General features: G+C 38.8%; 1 protein-coding gene and 2 long non-coding RNA genes across 3 annotated transcripts; 2 read left to right on the forward strand and 1 right to left on the reverse strand.

Moving 5' to 3' along the window:
• Window positions 1–500: 500 nt before the first annotated feature.
• LOC146494561 (uncharacterized) lies at window positions 501–19,219 on the reverse strand. Its single transcript, XR_014871465.1, has 3 exons — window positions 19,191–19,219; window positions 3,135–3,187; window positions 501–2,935 (listed from the first exon to the last, which is right to left on the reverse strand). It is a non-coding gene; the product is annotated as an uncharacterized LOC146494561 (long non-coding RNA).
• LOC146494562 (uncharacterized) lies at window positions 2,928–12,465 on the forward strand. Its single transcript, XR_014871466.1, has 2 exons — window positions 2,928–9,132; window positions 10,277–12,465. It is a non-coding gene; the product is annotated as an uncharacterized LOC146494562 (long non-coding RNA).
• trh (thyrotropin-releasing hormone) lies at window positions 15,854–18,095 on the forward strand. Its single transcript, XM_085145416.1, has 3 exons — window positions 15,854–16,023; window positions 16,379–16,586; window positions 16,935–18,095. Exons 2-3 carry the CDS (start codon window positions 16,397–16,399, stop codon window positions 17,555–17,557), a joined length of 813 nt encoding a protein of 270 aa, XP_085001542.1. The 5' UTR covers window positions 15,854–16,023; window positions 16,379–16,396; the 3' UTR covers window positions 17,558–18,095.
• Window positions 19,220–19,279: the final 60 nt, after the last annotated feature.

The following is a 19,279-nucleotide window of genomic DNA, read 5'->3' on the forward strand; positions in this document are numbered from 1 at the left end:
AACATCTTTAGCATGGATAGAGGAGATCAGAAGAGAGGTGAGTGTCTACCACTGTCTGTAATACATAGTTTGAGCCATTGGTGAAATTTTATAAAATTATAAGATCAGAAAAGTACAGTCAGATTTTGATCCACCATGCAATACTATCTAGAACAGGGGTGTCAAACTCAGATACACAGTGGGCCAAAATTCAAAACTGGAACAAAGTCGCGGGCTAATGTTAATATTTATTGAAATATATTTATTCCTCCAGATATGAGAATGAATCTTTTCTTATGGACTCAAACACGTTTTGCTGAAAAACTGAATATGGAACAAGCAAAGCTTAATACTAAACAATATATATATTAGCTGTATAATACCAGTAGGCCAGCTCTAATAGTAATTTGGTATGGCTTCGTGGGCCAAATGTAATTAGGCTGCGGGCCAAATTTGGCCCGCGGGACAAAAGGACCCCCTGATGATCCTCTAATCACCTGAGCCAAAGTCTGGAACTGGGTGTGGGTCCCAATCAGCACCCAGTTCCACACCTTGGCTCAGGCAATTACAGGATCATCAGGGGGTCCTTTTGTCCCTCTGTGGGGGGATACTCCCACTAGGTTTATATCTGGGACTCTCCACCATTTGACCTTAGAACTAAAGAAGCTTCTCGGATGAGAGGTGAAACGTCTTCAAGTAACTTAAAGAAGTCCAGACGCTTTTCTTTGCAAGTTCCTTTGACTACGATGACCTGGATGACTGAGAACCTTCACGGACATGTAGCCCAGTTAGCTCGCTGAGCTCCCAGCGACCCCTACTGTTGACCTTGATCACATGACTTTCCGTAGTTGCCATTTTATTCCTGTTCATACAATGCCATGTGCTCGACAAAATAATGTCACAGAAGCCGAATTGCTAGCGAGTCTGCCGCAGTTTTTTTTTTTTTTTTTTTTTTTTGTTCATAAATTCACCCTGTTCATCGGTCAGGTTTTTTTTTGTTATCTGGTAAAAGGATGACTCAACAGATGAACCCAGTCTGAAGCAAGCCTCTATCGAGGAGCAGCGATTCCACAGTTCCAGTTAACTGGATGGCAAGCCAACCCAAAAGTGAATAGGGTTTGCTGAGGTTTTGTTGAAGCCAGAGCTTCGTTCCCATTGAAGCTTCAGATACCTGCAGGACTACAAACTTTCTTCCTTCACCGGAGTGTGGCAGGACAAACGTTAAACAAACTGAATGGGCTCCAATGATCCATCAGTTACCAGACATTATTCATTCATACATTTGACTCAGATAAAGCTGTATGCGTGCACTTTTATTTAGTTTTTGGGGGAAATATTTTGTATTTTATTTTATTGCTTTCAGTACATTTGTTTGCAGCTGCTGTGTGTCAAATATAACAATTTGTGAACTGTTTACCCTGGTGTGGTCCCTCCTATCGATGTTTATACCTTGGGCTCCTGCTGATCCTAGATTATCTGATACTGGCCTAGTGGGAGTTTGGTCATTCTTGATAATAAACTGTAAGTAGGGTTACATTCGTGTTCACCATTCAAGAAGGAGACAAAACAAATAGCATACATAGGCAACTTCCAAGGAGAAAACCACTGCTGACCAAAAAGAACAATTGCTCGTCTCACATTTTCCAAAAAAACAAAAATGTAAATAACCAAAAATTACGAGAAAATACTCTATGGACTGATAATAAAAAAAAGTCAACTTTTTTGAAGGTTTGCATACTATTACATCTGGCGTAAAATAAAATGATGGTCACGATTCATGCAGCAGAACAATGATCTGAAACACTCTAGCAATTCCACCTCTGAATGACTCAAAAAAGCCAAATGAAGGCATGACCTTAAAGAGGTTCTTCATGAATGAATGAATTAAAACAATTCTGCACAAAAAAACAAAATTCCTCCACAGTGATGTGAAAGTCTACTGCTAATCTTTGCAGTTCTTTCTGCCAGGGCTGACACAACCAGTTATTAGGTCTAGTGAGCTTTTACATTTGAGCAATCACAGCTGATTGAATTTGGATAGCTTTAAAACTTTAATCAACAAAATCATGTATTTATTTGGGTCCTCTTTGTCTAATATTAAAATTTGTTTGATGATCTAATCCCTTGCAAAAACATGTTCCAAAATGCTTGGCCCATGAATTTCTGGTGTTGAATTCTTTATGGAGTGAAAGATGGAAATACTGCACATAGCAGTGTTTTTTATCAAGGCCTAGCTGGAGGCTGCTGGGTCAATGTAGTGATAATAGGATAGCAGTATGGTATGAAGTATTGGATAACATTACATTTTGCAGACAATGTAGTACTGCTACTACATGGCTTAATTAGACCATGTCTGCCAAGGCTTCTAGTGCACAGTACCAGGTGTTGAAATAAGACTCAGCACCTTTGAGGCTTGGGCAAAGGAAACTCAAAAATGGCAAATTCAGTCCCCAAAGGGAAGGAGGTGTGGCAGGTTCAGTGTAATTGTGGCAGTAATGTGGAACTCCACAGAAAGCCTGTTTTTATTCTCACTTTCCACTGGTAAAAATCCTTTATAGCATTTTTTCCATGTCAACTGCTTTATATTATAAATACATAAATCACACAGTAATAATGCAATGATTACTGTTGTTGTGCACAATATGAATGTTTTGCACTTGTCACTGGGCATGGAAACAAAGTTCAGTTCTCATGAACCGACAATTAGACTTAGACACCAAAAATAAAAGTTCGATGGATTTTGTTTGCACACAGATGTTTTCACAGGCAATAAAGATTGAACTGCAACTAGAAAACTGTTTGAATGTCTTCTTTCTGGGTGGGAAGCATCGAGGGCAGGCAGATGAATAACAAGTCTGTTTCTACACAACTTTCCCTCGCTGAGTCTCTTCCTCTCCACAGACCTCCATTTTTCCAAACACGTTTCTCTCCACATATCCACCATGACCGGAATCATCTGCAAAGAGGAGATTCAGGTAAGTCAAAAGGTAAAAAACTGACTTTTTTTTACAAACTCAAAAAAACCCCAAAACACCAGGAACAGATCTACACTACCACAATAGATGCAGTAACTGAGGGAGCTCTTAAATAGAACTCTCCTCAACTAGTGAGTGACTAAAAACATTAGATTGCACACAAGTGAGTGATTACTGAACTGCTTCCAGTACGAAGAGAGGGCAGGAGAAAGAGCCGGGAGAAGGCGCTGCCTCTGAAACACACAAGCAGAATTACAAATGTGTGCGCACACACAGAGAGGAGACCATCACAATAACAATGTCAACAGTGCATGCCACTGCAATCAGAAACAGAATGCACATATTTTTCCTGCATGAGAGACATGCCAGGAACAGGCCTTTCCTGCCCAACAAATATCAAAGCAAAATTACAGGTTTACTAATAAACATGCAGAAAATGCTTTAATTAATACGTATAGCAACAGTAAAGAGAAAATTTCTTGGCCACAGTCACCAACATGTTTATAGACCAAAGGTAGCTTTTCGGGGCAGGAACGTCATACCAGCTGAAAAGCACTGGATTGGACATGTTATGTTTTGGTGTTTGCTCGACTTCTTCAGGGAATGAACAGCTTGCAGGGCTTGATTCAGCAATCATTTCAGCATGATACCAAGAAGTGTTTTAAACATTATGTGAAGCCATCTGTTGAGGACTTGAAGATGATCAGGAAGTGAACCTCTTGGTGATCCTAAGCACACTGGTAAATCCAAGGAGGAAAAGAAGAAATCAGGGGTTATGCTATGGCCTAATAAACATCCAGATTTTAATTGTTTTCTTTCATTTTTTGGTTGGGATTTTACGAGTGGGTAATTAAAATTAGACTTCTTGCAACTGACTGACTTTTGCACGAAATGGGTAGCTATCTTTGTTCTCTAAAGAATGCTTATTACATTTCAAATAGTCTTGCATAAGAACAGTATGACTATCCATGTTTGCTAATGCATATTTGTTAAAAATATTTTCCCATAGTATGGAAAAATTACTGTATTTGATTAGGATACAAGTGAAAGTCATGCAGGACAATAACGTGCCTGGGGATACACATGGAAATCTATCTAAACTTACCGTCCATACTGATGATGTTATTACCACGCTCACCCATAAGAAGCATTGAAAAATTAATGTTGAGTAGTGTCGTAGGCTTAGCTGTAACAGCAACTAGTGGGTAGTTACTTTAGAAGTGTGACAGCAGTAGAGCAAATTAACAGAGCATGGTTTTATTGACTGTTTCCCCCCATCAAATAGGTTTTATTTTTGCTTTCTGTTTTATTGCTCCATTTCACTTGAGCATCTAGGCCATTTTACTAAAGGGCAGAAAATAGACTGAAAGATGAAAATGTGATGCCAAGATATGTGGTTTCCAGTATTTCTACAAACAAAATATTTTAAAGCTCCATTGAGCTTTTGATGAGCCATTTCTAAAAACCCAGTGGGAGCATTTTTCTTAGCGCAATAAATTTGACATAAGTGCTCCATTCTGCGCAGGGGGAAATGACAGTGAGGAAGATAACGGCATTTGCATGTTGTGGCATTTACATCTGGTGATAAATATACTTTTAATATGCTTTGTGGCTGCCTACCATTTCTCCCAATTAGATTAACTACACTGAAGGATCTTTGGGGGAGATACTGGAGATGGACTCTGCTGTGTGTCTGCAATCCCCCTCTGTTACCTACAGAAGATGAATGGTTTGCATGTTACAGCTAAACACCTCTCAGTTACAGCTCAGTACACATACAGATAATGATACAAGGGAAGCACATCGCTATTCTGTTTCATCTTCATACATTTCCACATTGCCACGAGGACCACAGTGGGCTGAAAATACAACTAAGTGACATAAAATCTCTGAGCTGTATGTGGAAACTTAATGAGAGGATATATCTTAAGATTTGATACCAGGAGCCTTTGAATCTGAAACTATGACACTGCAGAAAAGGTAAGTAGAGTCACTTTTAGAAGAAAAATCTGGTCTAATGTTGTAGTGAAATGAACAGAGTTATTTATTTCACCTGTGACTGGTTTTATTACTTAAAGAAGAAGTGTTTCTTCTTGGGGTTCATCAAGATGGCAACCACAACAAAATATCACCATCTTGGTATTGATACAATTAACATTTATGAATGTTAAAAAAATGTTAAAAGTCCAGCCAGGCTGTCCCAGCAAACATGTCCATGCAGGGAAACCCACACTTTTAGGTCGTGTGGGTCCCAAACGGCACATTATTTATATATATATAAAAAAGGAAATATCATACAGGAAATGTAACTATTGTAAGATGAAACTACAGAAAATGCTTTATTACACTGTGAGAAATGTGAGTCTGAGAGAAAGCGAATGATTCACAAGCTCAGTAAAATGGAAGTTAAACTGGATCTTATTGATATATTCTGCAAAAGAACTCAGAAGTGAAAGTTATCAGGCCATATTCCATTTTCTAAGACAGACCAACTTATTTGATAGGATTGGAGGGGAACTACTGTGAACCTGTCTCTTGTTAGAGTGGGCAGCCCACAGTCAGGCCATACTAAGGACTGCCTCATTTGGGCCCGTGTGTCCTTTGTTTCACGCTGGTACTGGGGACCACAGTGGGCTGTCCACACTGTGCATCTGCCCACAGTGGCTTCAGATAAGCCTCAAGAGGGGTATGCTTCCTGGTATGATAGTAACTTTTTCTGTATAGGTTTGGTAGCAGTCTGCATCACTATGCTATTAAGGGCAAATGTAAAATTAAAAAATATAATAAAGATATTAAGTTCAGTAAAGAGGAAATGCAATTTGGGTGTCAACCAGCTTCCATATTGGATTTGGGAGACAAACAGCATTTTTAATTTTAAGATTAGGCTTAAAACTTTCCTTTTTGCTAAAACATATAGTTAAAGTGACCCTGAATCCTCCCTTAGTTACACTGAAATGGTCTAGGCTGCTGGGTCATTCCCATGATGCACTGAGTGTTTCTTCATCAGTCACTTTACTCACTATGTGTCTATACACCTCTCTGCATTTAATCATGACTTACTATTAATCTCTGGCTCTCTTCCACAGCATGTCTTTTGTCCCGTCTTATTCCCTTATCCCAACGGGACATGGCAGATGCTCACCCCTCCCTGAGCCTAGTTCTGCTGAAGGTTTCTTCCTGTTAAAAGGGATTTTTTCCTTCCCACTGTTACCAAAGCGCTTGCTCATAGCTCATACGATTATTGGGGTTTTCTGTTTTCTTTGTATTATTGTAGGGTCTTCACCTTAAAATAGAAAGCACCTTGAGACAACTGTTGCTGTGATTTGGCGCTGTGTAAATAAAATTGAAATGAACTGAATGGAAGGGAATTGAATATTTGGTCATTGCAAGGCCCCTTTGAAATACAAATAGTCATGTATTATAAACGCGGGTACTATAAAGTGTCCACTCACTGGACACTTTATAGTACTGCCATAATTTTTCATAGCACAGATTCAACAATGTGCTTGAAACAGTTATATTCTCAGATATTTGGACAGCTGATAGAAGCCAGGACGATCTGTGGTTAAATGTTGTTTACGCCAAACTCTGATCCTACCATCAAAATGTAGCACTAAAATTTAAACTCATACAAGATTTAGTAAAAATAGTGAATACATACACCTGTGATATCATTTTGAAAATTCTAAACTTCTTCTCTAGGAATTGCATTCACAAACTTAAGTGTGCTCAGTGGTTGCCCGGTGGGGTTACAGCAATACCCCATCAGCCTTTTACATTAGAGGAGTAAAAACAGCTCAACCAAATAAGCCATTTGTTTCTGTTTGAATCTTATCAGCTAATGTTCTTAAAGCAATCTACCTCAGCAGAAGAAATTATGATCAAATAGACCCATGTTCTGCTATCAAGAAAACCTATATGCCACTCTTAGCAAGGTTTTAAAGCTATAAGCACCCTGATATTTTTTTATTCAACTGTATTTCACTTTAAGGACTGAGTTACAAAGAAAAAGGATAGATATTTTCTCTTTAGTGCTGTTATCATTCTATTCATTTTTTCCCAGAAATATTTTCGCTTGCATAACTCTTGAAATACTAAATATTTAAAACGTCACATTTGCCATCGAGCCAGGCGTGAGACTGAAAGATCAGCTCAATCTAGCACGATTACGACTGGTCCCAGACACTACCTGACTGAGGCAGAGGGGAGAAAAGACGAGGGGGGATAGACACTCAGGAGAAGAGAGCGAGCACAGTGATAAGTGAGCTGGAGCATGTGGTAGTAGTGCACTAATCACAGTCTCCGGCTGAAGAAACACACAGGCGCCTCACAGGTTATTGAGAGATAATAGGATTCTCAAGGCTGCAGACACACAGCTAAAGACAGAGATGAAATTTGAAAATAAATAATGCAAAGTCATCCTGCTCTCTCCTCCTGTGTGTGTGTGTGTTGGAGTGTGACGTCTGTGCATACTGTGACTTCAGAGTAACTGTTCAGTGCGATGAAAAATTAGGAAATAAGGCAGCAGTCAATATGGGAACAGAAACAACCCCAGCTTTCAGAGTTTGAGTAATGATTTGAAATTCCTAGCCACAGAATGGCAAACTAAAAATTCTGTGACCAGCGCCTCTCGTGAGTATTACCTTTAGATTTGGCACTTGTGGGAAATGGGAAAACTTTTGTAAATATGTGCATGAAAGTTAAATAGGCTTGATGTGAAGATGTGTGCTTCACTTTTATTCCAATACCGTAATACCGCCTTAATTAAAAGATTACTTTTCTGGATCCTCACACGTGTACATTTATCACTCTGTCGACAGTGTAGATGGCACAGCTTAGCTATGTAATAAACACTGTTTCAGCTGATGCCACAGCCCCCTCTACAGCCATTTCATAGCTGCAGGGTTGTCATCACTGTGATTGATCAAGGTCTTGAACAGCTGCTGGGCGCTGCTGTAAAATCACCCACTGTGGTAGCGCTTTAAGATCCCATTTTTGTATTTACTTTGAGCACTTTCTCCATGAACACCGTCTTACTTCCTGAAAATTACTGTAAGTCAGAGATAATTCACCAATTCAACTGGCACAGCTCTGTGATGGAGCATGGCAGGCAGACAGTCAGCTCTGGCCCGTCTTTAAATAAACTCCAAAGTGAATCTGTTAAACAGTAATAGTACGAGTGATAAGTCGCCTTGAGTGAATGTGATGATATTCCCGCGTGACATTAACATGCAAGGCGAGCTGGTTACGAAAGCTGGTCTGTGTTCCTGACCTGTGACACACTCCTCTTCCACACATTCACTTTCACCAGCAGCACACCCTGTGAAGCTGTCACTCATTCCCTGCCACAGTGACCTCTGTCAGGCCACTGTCACTTTTGGGGGACAGGGTTTTCACGCCGTCCACACACGAATTGTTTATTTATTTGTTAGTTTCTCTGTTTGCTGTTGTCTGCCTTCATTGTGCTTGTCTCAAGCGCTCCTAACACGCCCTTGGTGTCAGAGTCAGACATCTCGTCTTCTATCGCCACCTCTGGCTGCTTTGTTCTCGACTATCCATTGGCAGTGAGGTGTTGGACTTCACCTGTCAACAGACCCACTCTCTCCTTTCTGGAAACTTTTTCACTGGCTCCCCTTTTCTAGATTGATACACGCTTCATCCTAGGGCTGTTCGATATAACGACATATATCGGATGACGATATAAAAACATCTATCGTTTCATTTTACGCTATCGTTTGTTTCGTGGTGTCGCAAAATAAACTGTTTACGGCAATTTTTTTTTATCGTTTTGATGGACACTGCAGTGGCTATATTAATTTCTTAAAGTTCTCTATTTCTCTTATATTTAATATAACCACACTACGGACGGACAAGCGCCTGTTTTTATACGTTGTGGTTAGCAACAACGACGGTAACAACATCGCGTTTCCGCTTGTTTATGTTCCACATAAACCTTTCACAATAAAGCTCAAGATCCTGTTGAGACTTTTCAAAATAAACTGAATCACGTGAAAGAGCAGATTATTTATGGATGAGAAGTAAAAAAAAAAAGCCGCCAGGTGCTAAAAAATAGACCTTAGACTCAAACGTTAGAACAGGCTTTTACCCGCAGCACGCCGTGTAATAAATACTCACAAAGAAAACGGCGGCTGTTACAACTTATGTCTAAAAATGTATAGTTTCATGTAGGGGTGGGTTTTTATAATGGATTTATCGATTAAAATCGATTCTGGCTTGGATAACGTAAAATCGATTCATTAAAATCCTGAATCGATTTTTTAATATAAATTTATTTTGCCCGAAATGCCAGAATCTCTGGTGAAATCTCACAAAATTTCAACAACCACCAACAGCTAAGACAGTAAATGAGAGCAGGAACACGGATTCTGCACAAAGACTTAAACACACAGCGCAACCCGCGGATCAGAATCAGTTAGATGTCGCCTTTCTCACAGTCTGGGCTGAAAGCCGACAGCTCGCTGATTCTGATCTGTCGGCGGGTCCGCGCTTTGTGTTCACGCCCTTTATGCGCTGATTCTGAAGCTGTTAGTTTGATGTCTCTCCAAACAATATTGACCGAACCAGCAGCAAAAGAAGATCCAAACTATGCTTCACATAAACATCATCATGTATTCACTCTGACTTTTATTGTTTTGCTTCCAACATGATGCACATCTCTCTCTCTCTCTCTCTCTCTCTCTCTCTCTCTCTCTCTCTCTCTCTCTCTCTCTCAAAAGACCTGTTTTCTTCAATATTCGCTTGCTTGTTATGCACAAGTGTACCGTTGTTTACAGCGCTGTCGGCCGCTGTTTTTTTTCCCTTTTACATTCTTCCGAAAAGAGAGCCTCATTTCTGCCGTTCAATACTGAACCAATTTAAACTTTTTAAAATTATGCAAAATGCAAAACGCTCAGCCTTGTCTCTAATAAAACCGCTGTAACTTCAGAGGTAATGTTCATATGTTGATTAATGGTTTTCTTTTGTTTTTGATGTACTGCAGAATATTTTTTATAAAATCCCAGGCCAGGAAAATCACCTTCATGTTTTTCTGTGTTTTATCTTCAGCTACTTTGACACAAAGGCATCTGCTGCGATGCTTACACCTTTGATAAAGTCTTGCGTGTGTCAGCTTCCTTTTTATAGATACAAAAATATGTAAATGTACTGATCTGAATTATAATATTTCTGACTGTCAAAATTTCCCAGATTCAAATCAAATTGAATCGAATCGAATTAAATCGAATCGTGGATCGAATCAATTCAGGACCTTGTGAATCGGAATTGAATCGATTCTAGAAATCAGTGACGATACCCAGCCCTAGTTTCATGCATCGGTTAAAACACTCGACTCCAGCTACATGACGCGCAGCTGGAAACACTTCACGCAAGACGAGCTGCCCGAGATTCACATAATTTACAGAAAATGTTACTTTTTTGTGATTTATATCGTTATCGGGACGATAGAATTCTTATATCGGAATATGAGATTTTGGTCATATCGCACAGCCCTACTTCATCCCAAGTAAAAGAAATGGTACATATTTATACAGCTTTTCAAAGTCTCTAAGAGAAGAGCACCATTCACCGTGTGGCATATGTCTTCCTGTAGTCCTATCATTTTTTATTAACCTTTAAGATATGTTCAGAAAACGGTATTAGTCCCGGAGGTAGATATTTTAATATTTTGGTTTCACATGGGTAATGTAGCTAAAATTACACAAACCAGAAGCTGTAAGTCCACTGGAGGCTCTAAAATGTTCAGTGGAGTATCTCAGCACCCTGAACTGGTCACTCAGCTGACCTTTCAAGTGAAATATGTTCAGACCTCAGTCTCCTGCTTCTTTCCTCCAACGCTGTCTGTGCCAAGTCAAGTGTCAAGCCAGTTACTTAACCAGCATTTTTAATTGCCTTATCCCTATCCCTTTTGTTAACTGAAGCTGGAGTGATACCAATGCTGCTTGTTCTCCCTGTGCGTACATGGTTTCTCTTTGGTTATTCTGGCTTCTTTCTACAGTTCAGAAACATACATGTTGTGTTAATTAATGATTCTAAATGTAGGTTTGAGTGTGAGTGTGACTGTTTGTCTATTTCTATGTGTTAACCCTGACTGGCGGCTTGTACAGGTTACAGCCCAACTTTTGCCCAGTGACAGCTAGGATAAGCTCCAGCCCCCCAGGCTATGCTGAACTGGATAAGCATTTAAGATAACAGAGTGATAGATAGGAAATAATCTGGTCATTATTATGACCAGATTATGACTATAGTTGACAGCATGTCAACTATAGTTGACAGCATAGTTGACATGCTGTCAACTATTACTGAAGTTGACAGCATGTTTTCCCACAATCTGGTCATTAACTTATGAACAACAGCCTAAATCTGCACCCCTGTCTGCTTAACTCCTATGTATTGACACCATTTCCTAATGACAGCAACTGTCTTATTCTGCATTATCATCTATGAAGAAAAAATGCTTTAGTATTGGTGCATATTGGACAACATAAGGCCGATACCAGTTATATGTTATAGATCACTGTCAGCTTCTACTTCTGCTACTTCTCTGATTCCTCAAAGACAAAACATTTAAAAGCTTATTCCTCAAATGTTACAATCTTAACTCCTGATTAAATCAACCATGACCTATTCAGGGTTCTGGTGCTGACTGTTTTATGTTATTAAAGGCACCCAATAAATGTTAACACTTCATTAATAACAAAAATTTGAGATTTTTTTTCTGTTACCATGACAAAGAATTAGAAAACATAGGTAATGGCTTACTAAGATATAGCAGTAATGATCTAAAATTTAATCTGAACAATGTATTGTTGTCCCCACATCCACTGCCAAGTCCTCCCTATGCAGACTGTCACACAATAATAACATGAGCATTATCACTTAAATGTAAAAGTGTGTGATTTGGGCTTCCTTGTTGAGATGACTGACTAAAAAATCTCAAATAAAGAAACTAATATATGCACTATTTTGCAAATTACTTTGAAGATGGTGTCATTAAACCAGAAAACAAAGCACCGTGAATGTTAGATTTTCAGAAAGATGTCTCAAAAGGAATCTTAATGTTGCTTTTTCACAGGTTTTTAAAATAACGGTGAAATATGAGTGCTTCATTTTAAAGTCACTGCTTTGTTTAGCGTGCCTGAGGAAATCGGAGCCGACAGTTAGACATGTCTGTTTTATATATTTATGCTCATTTGTAGCAGATTCTTTTTTTACTCTTGTCTCACCGCTCAGTAGGTCCAAAAAAAATACACGTGATGATCTAAATACAGATCACATCCTGCTGGATGATATCACGGTCAGCCTAACACTTGATAAATCACCCCGCTGAAAGAAATTTGTGTCAATGAAAACCCATTATTGAAAATTTGGATCTCAGGAGATAGCAGGTGAAGCAATTTAAGTGAATGTGAATGTGAGCAGTATTTGTCTAGGGGCTCTACGTGCAGTATTCATGATGGTATATTGCAGTATACATGATCTGAATGTATGTGTTTGTTTGTTTTTACCATAAATGTTGACTTCCAAACAGACACCAAGTCGACTCATGAAAAAGACTCTCCTGATCTGAACACTGAAGACACACAACAGGAGCTGGTTTCTGTTTTACAAAACAAAGTAAACTCAGTCTAGCTTTACTGAAGCTAATCATCCTGAATAATCAGTGTTATAATTGGCTGTGGTAAAACAAACTTTGTATAACATATAATAATCAAAAATCTCAGACTGAACAATAAGCCATAGTGTTACAGATTGTATATACTTCCTTAGTTTATACCCAGCCTATTCTTTTAGCATTGGGCTAAAAGAATAGCCCACACTTTTGTCTTTTTACTTATTGCGAAAGCATACTGGATTACTGCACTTCTTCCTTCTGCTCCACACCCTTATTTTTCTGATGCTGACTCATTGGCTGCCTTGGGGAGTTTCCCTTTAGTAACTGTCAACTTGAGAATAAGAAGTCATCTATACATGAAATATATTTTATGTAAATGGCAGCAAAATATATAAATTTACACTTTGGTTTATGTCTTTTTCATTTAATTTAACTGGTTTTATGTTTTACTGTCCTGTGGTATGACCTTTTCAAAGCAGACTTTAATACTTTAATAATAGTAAAATAAATCTGATAGGGGTTTCTCATCTCTGCAGCCAAATACAGATAGACAATCAGGACAACACACAGCAATGCCATGCATCAAGTTTCTTAACAAGAAGAAGTTCATTGTGACTATATACAACCCTAAACCAAACCAGGCTGGAGCAAACACAGAGCAGAGGGTAATGAGTCTTATTATTTTCTCCCAACGCACAGGGTGTACACTTAACCTATCACCTCCTCCTGAGGTACGTAATGCAGCCCAGAATTCTAATGCTGTGATTTCCCACCTTGAAAGTTTTTCGTGTCAAGTGTTTGTGAAGGATGAATGAGAGTGAATGAAAAGAAAGGATGCTGTGTTTTATTCCACGTCTAAGAGGGATAAGAGGAGAATATTTTAAATGCCGCTACACCTGCAGCATTCACTCCATCTTCTTTAATTGTTTCACATCTGCACTCATGAGGACACCACATTCACTGAACACGTTCTGTGGAATCACAAGACTTTCACTGATCGAAGCACATGCCACCCTTTTAAACTGCTTAAAAACCAACTACGTACACTCTTGGGCAATTAATTGGTTCCTTCAGACTTGTAGTTGCCCTCTCAGCATTATACGAGGGAGGGAACTACATGACAGGTGTAAGGAGGTGCCTGTACAGATCAGACATGTCCTAATTGTACTACTGTCACTTTATGTGTCAGTTTGAAGCAGCGCAGTAAGAACACACTATCAGACAGAGACTGGTCCTTATGGGAAATTATCCTTCCTTCTTTACACCGCTCATGGAAAGAAGCTTCAGTGGTGGGCTTGTACATTCTGTGGACACTTTTAAAACCTTTTTAACCCAATCATTAACCTCATTTTGTTACTGAACTAACAGTATCATTATTTCAGCGTCACAGAAATATGTAGCTGAGACTGATAAAAATTAAAAAATTAAGTTAGACTTTTGGTAAAACTCATTAAAACAGTGCACAGAATGATTTTAAAATTAATTTGCTATTTTTAACTATGTGACTTCAAACCTGCTTGAAGTATTGGACGTGACAGCACACTGAAAGCAGGCAATTACAGCATTACACACTCAATTCAATTCATGCTGACATTCATCACAGACAGAGTGAGACTGGAGAGGAGTTCATCCAGATGATGGAATGATATGACTCTACATAATGGACACAGGCAGTTTTATACAGGTAGTTTAATGAGATCTGGAATGTAGTCCAAGACAAGTCTCATAAAAAAATGGCAGCACAAGCACAAAATTTACCTGACAATAACTATTTTCTTGAAGAAATACATAGTTTCATAAACAATCCAGAGTTATTGCTGTCAGCAATTTACTTAAAAACGTCTTTGAAGTCAAGCCCTCATAACCAAGACCAGCTATTATAAAAGCACCCAACTGTATTTGCCTGTCAGCTATATGAATGATATGAATTTCAAGCACTGCAGATATTATTTTGTACAGAAAGAGACTTTGAAAGCAAATGTCTGCAGCTGTTTTCAAACACTTGCAAATGACACCAGGCCTGACTGTGAGAAAAGGGCTGATATTGCATTTGCATGAAACGACCCATTAATATGTAAAGTTCACCTGTGGGTTTTTCACCTGTGGAAATACTCTAAGTATAGCCAGCTCTGGTCCAGTTAATACAGCCAGAAAAAAAGTGGACTATTTTCACGTTTTGAATGTGATTTGAAATGTGAAGCAATGAGTGAAAATCACCTATAGCTTTAGTGAACCTTAGATAAGATCACACACTAAAGCAATTGATGAGCTATAGCTACATATATGATAGTGCCAGGCAGAGTGGAACAATCAGGTTTGGGTAACATTTAATTATGTTGAAAGAGAAGGGAAAAAACATATCTAGAGGTTATTAAACAATAAAACTGCTTCAGAAGACTTCACATTCTGCCTGTTCTGGTTGCTTAGTAAGTCAACATCCCACTCAGCCATGTAAAACTTGTTAGACCCACCCCTGATACATTCAGCACTGCTGCTTCGTGACCAGAAACTGCATTAGGCTATACAGTATGTGCTCAGAAGAACCAGATGGGGTGAGCCCACCCTCCTGAGCCCCATGACCTAAGGGTATTTAAGAAAAGCATGAATAGCCCACATCATGCTACAGCCCTCGTTGGCACACCATGGGAGATGTCCACATTTTATGATAAGATACTGACCGTTTATGTAATCATCTAAGAGAAGCAGTAAAAACAGTACATACTAAAATAAAATGAAAAAAGCACGGAATACACACAGAGACATACATATACATATACATATATATATATACATATATATATATACATATACATATATATATATATATATATATATACACACACATATATACATATACATATATATTATAAACTAGTGCATTACAAAAGCACTAGTGCATTACAAAAGTTGTTATAAAGTTGTTCTTTCTTTCATATATTCATCATATAAATCTCACATAAATCCTGCCTTCTGTCACTCTCTGTCATTGTTTGTTTTTTGTCGTTGTTGCTTTTGTTTACAATTCACACACACACACACACACACACACACACACACACACACACACACACACACAGACAGACAGACAGACAGACAGATAGATAGATAGATAGATAGATAGATAGATAGATAGATAGATAGATAGATAGATAGATAGATAGATAGATAGATATTGAGCAGAAGCTCCTATTGGCCGATCATTCACCACATCCAGTTGCGCACGACTTGGTGACATCAATAGGGACGAAGGATCCTGAAAAATTACTCCAGTGTTGGTGTGACGACAGTGACCGTTTCGTATAAATGCCGGGACGGAAAGTTATCTGCTCATACCTCTAGACTTGGCCTTTAAGGTCACCAACTGCTGCGAGCGACTGAAAGCAACTATTATCACTGCCGGTAGTGCCAGAAACTGGGGAAAGGACAATATTTTACCAGGTGAGGCTTTTAGACTAATCTCATTGGAAATGTAAATATGTCTGCTGGTTAAGGGTTGTTCTTTAATTGATCTGGATAGATCTCATGCATCATGTTTTATTCATATTTATTAGGTGAGTCTTTAGAGTTCTCTTAGATTTATTTGTAAAAACCAATCTTCAAATCTTTAGCAGCTTTGACTCAAGATAAAAAAAAATAAAAATAAAAATTGTACTTAAAAAAATTCTACTCAAAAACGAAACGTCTGGTCCCAAAATTGACTTAAATACAGTGGTGCAGAGTAGACAACAAACCAGTTCACCCACGTTAATATTGTTTCTGTTTAATATTTCCTATCTGCCGTGATCTGTTTCAGACGAAAAACTAAATTACCATGAAGTCGACATGTCTGCTTATCCTTGCATCTCTAACGGTCTGCAACTTGATGGTGTCTGGAGGACAGAGCATGTCTGCTGAGGATGAGACTGACCGAAAGACCATAGACGACATTATTTTAGAGAGAGCAGAGACTCTCCTGTTACGGTCCATTCTCAAAAAGCTGCAGGATGAAGACGGAAGAAATGGTGCGTAAAACATATGTTATTTTCTGAGTTAAGAAAATGTCATAAAATCAATTTCCTACGATACTGATACTTCGGGTATATCTTAGATGTACCTGAAAGTTGTAGCACATTCTCAGTAGTTTATAGTTTCGTGCGCACTTTTCAGGTATCATTTGGAGACATTTTTGTTTAAGTAATTGCTAAACAGTTAACATCGGCAATGCAAGAGAATATGTCTCCTTTATAATTAAAAATAATAATAATCAAAGAAAGGTTTTCGATTATCTGCGCACGCGGTAGAGAGAAACCGGGTTTTTATCAGTGACTTCTGAAACATTTAAGAGCCACTTTCCTCTCGTTTTCTTTCAGACGGCTATTACTCTCAGCCAGAATGGGTGACAAAACGACAGCACCCTGGTAAGAGATATAGTGATGATTTGGAGAAGCGGCAGCACCCAGGAAGGAGAGAAGAGGACGAGGATGAACAGTACTTTGATGTTCAAAAGAGACAGCACCCGGGCAAGCGCGAAGATGAAACGCACTCTTTCCTAGAGCTGCAGAAAAGGCAGCACCCGGGAAAGCGCTCCACGGCGGGTCACAGTTCTGACAACCCCATCCTCCTGCTCAGTGAACTTTCAAAACGGCAACACCCAGGCAAGCGTTACCTGGTGCTGCACAGCAAACGCCAGCACCCAGGTAAGCGTCTTCTAGAGGATGAGGACGGCGACAGTGACGGGGATGCGGACGCGGATGGAGAAGAAGACCTCGCTGAGATGGAAAAGCGTCAGCACCCTGGGAAACGGTTTTGGGATAACTCGAGTCCGGATTTAGGCACAAACAGTCCGTGTGACGTTTTGGACCCTGCGAGCTGCAGCAAGACCAGCCTGCTGCTCGACTTTTTAGACAACGTTAACAAGGGCCACGCCGAGGAGAAGAGACAACACCCGGGTAAAAGGTTTGCACTGGATGAGGATTTAGTGGATGGAGAGTAGATTAGACAGGAGTGCGTATTTCGCTGTGTTGTAAACAAATAAATGTACAAATTAAATGACCACAATGAATTATAAAAAAAATGAAAAAAAGATCATTAAACCTTTTGTGCCACCGCTTGTTCTTTTAAAGACATTTGAGACATTATTACCGCAAGCCATTTGTCTGACATTTTCTTGGAAAGCTCATGCGTAATTGCCATCCAAACTTTGGAATAACTATATAGCTGTACAGACGTTTTTGTTTTGTTTTTTCAGAAGAGTTTGTGCCATATGTTGATCTTTTAATAGCTATCGTTATAAATAACATTCATTCAGTTGACGAGATTATTTATTCTTACATTGAGGCAGATGATTAAAACATTAGTCAGATGGTTTTAGCGATGTTGCCTCTGTGAGGCAACAGGCGCTCGTCAGTTCAGCTTGTGTTAAGATCAAATTAAAGTGTCTATGTTTACACATAAAAGCTCCCTCCACTGTTCGATTTGCGTTTCATTATTTTCTACTCGTGTAAAATATAATGAATATCACAGCAAATAAATTGTGTCACTGCTTATTTTTCTACATTACTGCATGGTTTACGTAATTTGAAGCTAATGTTATAAATTAAAAGCTGCCATTGCCTTAAAGTCAACCACCAATGTTTTTGTTGGACAATAAACGCATTGGTAAAAATGTATGGTTTGCTTTAGTTCCAGTAAATGCAATGCCTCATGGTGCACCATTAAACTGTTGATTCAACACAAGCCTAATTAGTATGTAGTCGTCACCCTGCCTAAGCCTCTTAGAGAATGATTTATGCAGTTCAGTAACAGACAGAGTGTGTCAGATATCCACTCCCCAGCTTAATTAGGCTCATTCCATCAGAGCCTTGGGAGCAGCTGTCCACCAGCCTGATCAATATGCAAATTATTCATCACGCATGTGAGTTAACGATGGAGACCTAATATTGGAGATGTTTCGCCGAACACTCACAACTCTAGCAGAATAGCCAAGTGTCAGTGGACTGGCAAAGTGTTTATTATATAATGAGCTACACACACACACACACACACACACACACACACACACACACACACACATATATATATATATATATATATATATATATATATATATATATATATATATATACATATATACAGGCTGTGCTCTTGGTACCAACAGTGACGATGAGTAATTTAACTAAATAAATTATTATTTCATTTAAAAAAGTTATAAATGTTTGAAAAGAATATTATAAAACAATAAATGCCAGTCAGCTAAGTGCACAGTCCAAGTAGCCTTTAAACTATGTTTTAACGAGTGAAAAAAAAGGCTGTAGGATAAAACTAGGGAACTGTAGCTTATACAAACTGAAAATGGATCAAATAAAGGTTCTAGGGTCACATAATACAGCTGGATTCACCCTAAGACTTGTAGTTGCAGTTAATGAAGCTGGCCAAACCCAACCACACATCCCAACCACAAAAAAAACACACCCTTAGTTATCCAGCCTTGAATTTTTCCTATCACCCTCCATCGTGAATGACAAACTGTTGTTAGAGTTAAAAAAAATGTTTAGCAGTACGGTAGCAGTGCAGGTTTGCACAAAATACAGATCACCAAAAGTTGGATATAACAAATATGTACTTACATTGCGGAGAAGTTTCCTGATGGAGCGCCAACCGCAAAATCAAGTTTTGTCCCTCCTCTCCTTCCATACCGACTGGATGTCAGTCACAT

This window comes from Neolamprologus multifasciatus, chromosome 20, assembly GCF_963576455.1.
Source record: "Neolamprologus multifasciatus chromosome 20, fNeoMul1.2, whole genome shotgun sequence".
NCBI lineage: Eukaryota > Metazoa > Chordata > Actinopteri > Cichliformes > Cichlidae > Neolamprologus > Neolamprologus multifasciatus.

Coding starts and splice junctions, on each gene's coding strand:
- trh (XM_085145416.1), top strand. CDS start 16,397: ATGAAGTCGACATGTCTGCTTATCCTTGCATCTCTAACGGTCTGCAAC. Junction 16,587..16,934: donor GGATGAAGACGGAAGAAATG/GTGCGTAAAACA, acceptor GTTTTCTTTCAG/ACGGCTATTACTCTCAGCCA.